Source organism: Hippichthys cyanospilos, chromosome 2 (genome assembly GCF_059441005.1).
Source record: "Hippichthys cyanospilos isolate Australia breed blue-spotted pipefish chromosome 2, RoL_Hcya_1.0, whole genome shotgun sequence".
NCBI lineage: Eukaryota > Metazoa > Chordata > Actinopteri > Syngnathiformes > Syngnathidae > Hippichthys > Hippichthys cyanospilos.
Genome location: NC_142370.1, coordinates 11,239,324 through 11,248,348, shown reverse-complemented (window position 1 = coordinate 11,248,348; position 9,025 = coordinate 11,239,324). Strand labels below are relative to the sequence as shown.

Sequence of the window (9,025 nt, the reverse complement as noted above, 5' to 3'; positions counted from 1 at the left end):
CCTTTTAAATGAATTTTAAAATGATACAAAAAAATAAAACGAACTTTTCTGCCTGCTTCAGTGTAACTACGTCGAATGCACACTGCCATAGAAGAGATCACGTGCTAACGATGTCCTCTGAGTCCAGCTTTGACCAAGTCCGCATTGAAATCACTTTGAGCGCATCCTTCAAGGCCGTTGTCCTCACCAAGAGTACAACACTACAGTATGTTGGGTAATTGCGCCCTCTACTGTTTCTTTAGAGTAGGATTTTTTGACAGACTCACCAGCGTTTTCTGATTAGAAACTCATCTATGAGAAGCATCGAGATAAGTCTCTTTGGGCTCTTTCCCTCTGATGCCAAAGGTAGATGCCCAAAGCCAATAATATGATTTTATATTTACATTTTATACTGATTATTTTCTGTGAAAAAAGTTATTAACATTTCTTTTTGATAACAGATTACTTCTATGAGCCAAAAGAGGACACTTTGGGTTGATTATTTTTCCGTGGACAAATACAAATGAAGTTTGAAAGGGTCCAAAGTTTAATAAAGTAGACACTGGTGGCGTGTTTTAGTTTTTTTTTTTTTTAAACACAAAAATGCTTTGTACTGGTTAAGGGGTACTTGACCGAAAAAATATTTCACAGGTCGACAACCATACTGATCACGACACTGCTCAGTCGTCACTGGCCTGGCTTGGGCGCCATCTAGTGGTTTACTAGAGTAGAGCGGCATTAGCCTGTTGATTATTTATCTCCAAATTGTGTAAAATAATGAAAGAGGGAAAGAATTATGGTAATTTGTTTCCACAGATGTTTTTATTGAGATAACAGCACCTTCACTTCACTCAGCCAACAAAATGAAACCAAATCACATCATATTCTTCGCTTTTACAGACACTATACATTATTCCCTTCAATGAACACAAACACACACGCTCACGCACACACAGACACGCGCACGCACACGACACACTCAAACAACTGCAGTGAACACAAAACACCTTCACCAATAAATAACATTTCACATTATAGATTTTTTTTTCTCCCCGAGTGGGACCAAATTATTCCAACAAGCCTAAGACGGTGCCCTTTTTTGTGTCATAAACACAAAAAGATTTGCCTACTGGGACAAAATCAGCGCATAGTCTACACCACAAAACACATGGATGCGGCTGGGTTAAGGGTAGAAGAATCCCTGTGGTGTACAGGATCAGACACATGCTATTTTTTCTGGGTGGATAGAAAAGAAAGAACACCAATAATACGGGAAGGGGTGGGAGTGGATTATATTTAAATGACTTTACTCTGTCTGCGGCACAGAGATGGCCGGACCTTTGGGGTCATCAAAGCGGTCCATGGTGCGGAGCTGCATGATCATGTGTAAGCCGTAAGTGAGCACTAGGACCATTAGGAGACTGGTCATCAGGCCCATCCAGATACCCGGAGAGAAGAAGCCAGCGCAGTCGGAGGCGTACGAGAACCTGCCGCCACTCACGTTGAAGCCTTGGATCTGTAAAGACATGATCGCGTGACTTACCGACGCATTTTCGCATCGGGATGAAAGAAAGCAGGGAACAGAAGCCACATTTACGATTGTAGTAAACACCAAGTGTGTATATTGTATAAAATACACATCTTTATTTACATAGCGCTTTACGACAACTGCAGCTGGAGAATGTAAGTATGCTACATTTGCGATACATAAACATTAACCTATTCAGTGCCAGCCCAGTAAAAATGGCTCTTTGGCGTCTATAAGCGTCAAGGGCAATGAAAGAGTTAAATGTGTAAACAAGTTAAATTAGCAGTATCTACAACGTGAAATATGTTTGGAAAAATGACATCAGTTGGTCTCACTTGGAAGTCTTCAAAGGAGACCCTCCACTGATTGGCTGGATCTTTGGATGAGCGCGGGACGAGCTGCGGCCATCGGAAGCTGCTGACGGACCCGCAGCGGTACGAGTACTCGGCCGGGGCGTAAATGTTCCTGCTGCCGTTAAACGTCGCCCGAGTGCCATCGTACTCCAACTGGACGGTGTCCAACGTGAACCAGCGTCGGGCCGACACCGTGTAGTGGCGTTGGCTTAGCGCAAAGCTGCATGGACAAACACAGGCTTTTTCTTTGGCTTTTTTGGTTTTTCTTTGTTTTACAATTACTTAATGGTTAAGAATGTTGCCTGCAAAGTTATTCGAGCCACTAAGATGGTTTAAATTGTGAAATGCAGCAAAGCAGTGAGACCCAACCATTTTTTTTTTTTGGCTTGTGTACCTCCAAACCCTTTTGTCAAACTATGCGAACCCCATCACTTCTCCAATAGTAGAATGGAACATAACTGGAAAATAATAGTTTGCTTATTGGAATATTTAATTTTTAGACATATTTTTCCCACTGAAAGCCCTTCCCAGTTTTACGCTCTATTTATTTCGAGCATTTATAACGTCGGAATCTGAGATTGTCTCTTGTCTATTTGAGACCCACTTTCATAGTTTTCTTCTCTTCTCTTCATCAGTCATCTGAGCATTCATGAGACACTGAAGCTGAAATGAGGCTAATGTAATTGTGGCATGGCTGTGCCCCATGTTATTGATCTTTGGAAATAAGTATTCAAGTGTTTCTACGTAGCCCCTGGGAACCACTGTAGTATAGTATAGTGGAGTGTGAGGGAAACGTTGACACCCAAGAACAGATTGAGGTTTAAATGTATAGTGTGAAGTGGGTGTGTCAAGCAAACTCACATCAGCTTGAAATCACGGTGTCCAAGAACGTTCTCGTAATTAAGAGCCAGTCTGTGGGGGGGAAAAAAAAAAAGATTACAATCATGACAAATTCAAAATAAAAATCAAACTGCAGATGCCGCAATTAATTTAACCCAACTTTGCTGTCAAAACAAACTGAGCAGAATCATTTTGAACACAAATGCAACACGTATTGTTGTATGCACAACAAGACAGATGGCACGGAATGGCTGTGATATGGAAGAAAAAGTAGTTAACAAAAGGGCACACAGAACCACAAATATGTGACTTTTCTAGCAAATAGCTTAGAATAGGGCCCACCGGAGAAACAAATGAACTGGTGAAATCCTAACTCACACGCTACAAATAAGCAGTTCAAATTTAACAAACATCAAAAACTTTGCGCTACTTTGCTTTGCTTTTGTCACAACTGGAACCACGCAGCTTTGGACTGACGCCCTCGCCGAAGGTGGATGGGGTTAGGTCATGTGACTCCCAGCGGCCGCTGCGAAGGATGCTGACTGACAGGCCTTTGGCCCACAAGAGAATGCAGCTGCTCTCACCTTCCTGCACACACAGTTGAAAATATCTCATCAAAATTCGAGAGCATTTTTCAAAAATATATTTTATAAATTCCAGAAGCCTGTCAATACAAGGGATGGGCAAGTAGTAATAACAAGTATTGGTATTAGACAATTAACCGGCCTTATTTCAAAGTATCAGTACTTGAAATGGCAGTTGCTTCTAGTATCAGTTCATCTCCACGAGCGAGAAATGACAAATTAGAAGAATATCAAATTGGTATTGAGTTCACGAATTTTAAAGTAAAACATTATATCGGACTATATCTTGCCGAGATCCAGCCTATCCAGTCGTGTCCACTGATGTGTCAGTTTTGTCTCGGCAAAATAGCAAATTTAATTGCATTCCACCCAAACGCATGAGAAATCCTTGAAAACGCCATGGTGTCCTCCGCTGAACACACCAGAGCTTAGTAAGGTAGCTTGAATGAGTTAAAATGTATAGACTAAAAACTAATGTCCACAACAGGAGACACATAGAAATAGGCTGGGTCTCAGGTCTTTCTGTAAAATATTGCTTTTTGGGGTCGTGATAGGTAGTAATAGAAGACGTCGTTGGGAAAAAGCAATAGCGCAATCACAATTGATTTGGTGCCATCTGGTGGCATTAAGATATAAAGAAAGTGAGTTGAAGTACTGCAGAAGTCCTCTACAGCGAAATCATGTTTGCAGCCACACGGGACTTTTCACTATAACAAATCTATGTCTCGTATGGAAAGATAAAAAACGTGCTGTGCAATCTTCAACCTGACTTAAGTTAAAAACAAAACCATCCAACATTGAAAAAGGTAAGAAATCGCTAAATGTACAATGAGCATTCATTTTCATACTTACATCCAATTATTGCAGAATGTCTTTCACTTTGTTTCATCCATCTTTCATCTTTATTACTTTTATCCTGTCTTCAAGTGTAAATCTTGACACATCCGCGAGCTCTACGCGGCTCTGTGCGTCCGAATGACATTTCGGCCACCAGGCGCCTCCATGGAGTCGGACAAACTATTGCTTATGGAAGTTCGCCTATAGATACACTTTTATGATTCGTCTGAAAAGGAATACCGTGATATAAATACCATAAACAACTCCTGGCGAGCACCACGTTGGGAACAGATGAACAGTCCTCTTAAAAACGCTTTGAATTATTTAGACCGTTTGAAACTATGAGACTTTCTACCTCTGTTATTGAGGAGTGTTGTTTATATGCGGTAGAGTCCATTTACTGCCACCTATAGTATGGGAGAAATGGAGTACAGGATAAGGGGAAAGCCGCTCCATGTATAAAGTGGTGCAAAACGCGTGCCAGCGCGGTAAGTATAAACCAAGCTATACTTTTGCTGCAGAGTTGTTTCCGCCGTAGTGACGCAAATGCAGAAAAAAACATTTCATATTATGCAACAGGGGGATTTTTCGTTGAATGGAGAAGTAGGAAAAAGGGAAAGACTTCAATGCATGGATTTTTTTTTTTCCCATACTGGGGGTATTTTTGCACATGCTGGTTTCATTGTAGAGGAGTTTTACTGTAGGTTGAAATGAACATACATCAATTCATATCTGAAAAAAAAAAAAACCTTTGCTGCCATCTTGTGGAACGAAAAGACTTCAAAAAGATTTGTGAGATGCATCGATTACAGGCAGAGTTTCATTTTAGCGAGTCAAGAAGTAGTAAAACAATGTAGAGGAGAAAGGAAAACAAGATTCAAAGACCTTAAACTCCACTGGAGCGTAGACGCCGGCCTTTTCCTTCATTTTGCGCTGCCTTTCGCGCTCTCGCTCGCGATCTCTGTACCCGCCTCTGGACTGCAACAGTGAGCGGCCACCTGCCATAGCCGCCTCCACAGAGACTGCCGGTGCTCCCTGCAAAACAAAATCACGGAACGTTCTTGCCTTTTGTTCGATGTCTAGTGCTCCAAGCTGCTAACGTGGAAGTCACTACTAATTGCCGACAACGGCGTCATTAATATTTTTTAAGTATCGATAATTATCACAATTACAAATTGTGTTTGACTCTAGCACATCGTAGTGTTGGAATTTCCAATAAATGACAACATATATAAAGAGAGCTGGAAAATTCTTTTTCCATTCTTTTTCAAACAGTCTTAAAACTGCGCTCTTGTGAAATTAGCATTAGCAGCATGCTCAGAAAAAATGCATTGACCACATGGACTTACCCTTGAAGGACGCAGGGCAGTGTAGATGGCTGTGTAAGGGACGGACTGGCTCTTCATGACACTCATAACCTGGCCGATCACCTCGTCTAAAGGTTGCGATATGAACAAGCCCGTTCAAGATTGGCCGTTTTTCAATAGACAACGCGCCTGAATAAAGACTGACTCACCGTTATCACTGAGAACATCTTTGGCAGACATGAGATCAGACCTAAAACAGAAACAAAGAAACAGTTTTGCATTTGGCAGTCAACCCAAGAAAACAGGGCCACATTCACATCGACTAAGAACATTAAGTGAAATGAACCTGAGGTGATTTCCTTTTTGTTTGGTGTTGTTCCGTGAGATGCTGATTTAAATGTGCTCATTTTTTGTGGTAAATGTTCCAAGAACTACAAAAACCAAAGGGAGGTTTATTCTTTAATTTGATTTATTGACATACCAACCACAAGAGCAGAAGAAAGAAGTGTAGTTATTTGATCAGTTTTTTGATAGGTATTGCAAACATAACAGACTAGATGGACCATTTACTGTAATTAAGTAAAAGAAAAAAAGTGAGTACACACCTATCCCTATTCTTGCTATATGATCACATTCTCTAGATCAGTGGTTTTCCAATGTGAGTACAAGTACCTCTAGGGCATAGGTGTCGAACTCCAGTTCTCGAGGGCCGGCATCCTGCACGTTTTCCGGTTTTCTTTCCCCAACACACCTGATTCAAATGACTAGCTCATTAGCAAGCTCTGTAGGAGCTTCAAAATGATCCCAATCATTTGAATCAGGTGTTTTTGAGGGAAAAGGTTTGAAAACATGCAGGATATCGGCCCTCGAGGACTGGAGTTCGACACCTGTGCTCTAGGGTATTTGAAGGAACTCAGAGGGTACTACAGATTTTAAATAAAACATCTCTAGGGTATTTGAAGGAACTCAGGGGGTACTACAGATTTTAAATAAAACAAACAACCAAAAATATTTGGAAAATAATTATCAAATTCATTCAATGTTTCAGGAAAATTTAGAAAATTTAAAACAAATTTTATGTTCTGTAGATTATTGAATTTCATTAGTCTAAAGACTCAGATTCTCCTCCATGCTAGAATGGTACGAACCATTTTGACCCAACAAAATATATGCCACCAAGGGCAATCGTATTCGTGTTCATGTGGTGTGGGCTCAAAAACGGTTGTGAAACTGTGTTAGAGGAGCAAACACTGATTGAAGCAATACTGAACACACAGTGAACTGACCCGATGTAGTAGGGCAGTCGGAAGATGAGCAGAGCGGGCGAGGAGGCGTTGAGCGTGAGCTGACTCAGCGTGTCGGGGTCCATGTAGAGAGGGGATGTTTCCAGTTGCTCTTGCAAGTGACCAATCACTGCATTGGAGGCTGGCCAGGACACGGCCGGGAGCACCAGGGAGGATGACGATGACCTCAGAGCACCCTTCAACAAACAGTGGATGTTTGCGGTTAGCTCCAACTGATGTCCAAAGACAAGACAGAGGAGGTCCCAATGAAACACCAATGTCAAAACCTGATCCAACCTCTAGATTGGGAAAGACGCTGTCCTGCTTATTTCCAAAAGCTCCTCCGTACAGCGTGAAGTCCTCCACGCTCATCTGGAGGGAAGATGAGCACTCTTAGTTAAACACAATCAACAGAAATGAAATATCCATGTGCATACCTTGTCTTGCAGAAACAGCAGCACATTTCGGGGGCCGGTATTGAGAGTTTTGTCCAGGAAACCGACTAGTTGTCGCTGCTCGACAATGTGACCCGCTGCAGGAAGGGGCTGCTTGGCTTGGGGGGTCCTGGAGAAGAGCAAATAGTAAAATGAGAGGAGAAAAAGTTTAATCAGTCTACATCCACAATCTCCTTGATTGGCACTACCATTTGTTACCCCCATATACCAATTGTATAAAAAAAAACAAAATCTGAATATACTTAAGTAAACTTGAATTTACTTTGCATTTCAAATAGTAAAATTTGTTTTTATTGGCTTTATTAGTTATTTCTCAGGGTCCTTTTTTGTACTTATTTTACTTATGTGCAGAACATTACGTTTGGGGTTTAATTCTTGTATTTCAAATGACACATTTTTTTATACTAAAATCATAAAAAAGGTTACTAAAATAGATTTTATGAAAAATATGGGTCATATTTTCTCTGAACTATGGTTGCTGACGATTGTTCTGTGTTTGAATATTATGACTTCATTATGTTTCTTGTTGTGGCGAGGCGAAGAAACAACACGTTGCAGTGCTAGTCTAATTCTTTACTCCGCATGCCATCACAAAACTCATACAACAAATTCAAAGCATCAAAGGTTCATAGCAACACGCCTACTGGGTGAGAGACATGGTCCTAGTGCCCGCCTAATATAACAGTTCATAATAGAAACTTAAGGCATGGACTATTCCTGCTGATATAGTATTAGATCGATGATGATGTCGGGCAGTACTGTAGACTGCAATATCGGGATCATACCGGAAGTGAAAAAGAAGTATCGGGACACCCCTAATGGCATGTGCCCTGCATGTTATGCCTAAAAAAAGAAACCAATGCCATTAGATCGCGTTCTGATTTAGGATGACCGTATGGTGAACGTTGGCTCACAAGCCACTGTTGTTTCCTCAAAAAAAACAACAAAAAAAAACAACAACTGTTTAATGTATATTGCGCGAAACCTAGACTCGTATTATCTGCAACCAATATGACGACATGGCGTCATGTGCAAAGATGCAAGCCCCCCCAAACTCCTTTCAATTAATGAAAACGGATATAATTGTTTATATTTAACAAAATCAATCGTAAACTTAAGTCGATGTTATGACTAGTAGGGATACATAGAACATTTTGCGAAGAAAGTGTTTCCATTATTCCAATAGCTTAATTACGGGAATGTTATGAATTTAACTTGTACTGTACTTATACTAGCTTAGACGACGGACGAGTTAAGTGACCTAATACCGCCTCTATTGATCGAAGTACAGTAATGCGCTCTATTTTAACACTCAAGATGTAATTAATTCCCCAATACACACAAATCATTCGTAAAAGAATGACAACGTGGAAAATCACGACCGTATACTTAATTGTTTTCGATGAATGCCTATAAAATTTCATCCATATTCAGCTAACGTATTTCACAGAGGACGCCTTTTTTATTGATGCTTGTACGAGGTGTCAGGTGGCTGACACGGCGACAAGCCCACTGCAGCAAAAACGGACAGGCCAAAAATCGACAATTACAAACTCACCATTGATGCGTCCACAAAACAAACGGCACCTGCTCCTCGCAGTTGCTGAGCAGGCCGAGCAGGAGGACGAGGAGGGCCGCGGAGATGCGGTGAGAGGGAAGCGTCCCTGTCGTCGCCATCTTCGGTTAGCCCCGCGTGTGACGTCACTGTGATGGATGAAGATAAGCCCTCACTGCGCAGCCTCGTTCGCGCAGCCGTCAAGTCAGTAATAGTTCACAAAAAAACTCAAATACTGATCGCATCAAGAACAACTATTAAATAAATAATTACAATATCAATTTTAAAACTTTTATTAATTTTA

The 9,025-nt window shown here is 41.1% G+C and overlaps 1 protein-coding gene across 1 annotated transcript; it reads right to left on the bottom strand.

Moving 5' to 3' along the window:
• Window positions 1–773: 773 nt before the first annotated feature.
• Window positions 774–8,871, bottom strand: atp6ap1a (ATPase H+ transporting accessory protein 1a). Its single transcript, XM_088408898.1, has 11 exons — window positions 8,725–8,871; window positions 7,149–7,275; window positions 7,009–7,083; window positions 6,715–6,908; window positions 5,638–5,678; window positions 5,471–5,556; window positions 5,007–5,156; window positions 3,131–3,288; window positions 2,722–2,772; window positions 1,843–2,080; window positions 774–1,495 (listed from the first exon to the last, which is right to left on the bottom strand). The coding sequence occupies exons 1-11, from the start codon at window positions 8,841–8,843 to the stop codon at window positions 1,286–1,288; spliced, it is 1,449 nt and encodes a 482-aa protein (XP_088265024.1). The 5' UTR covers window positions 8,844–8,871; the 3' UTR covers window positions 774–1,285.
• Between the last annotated feature and the right edge of the window lie 154 nt (window positions 8,872–9,025).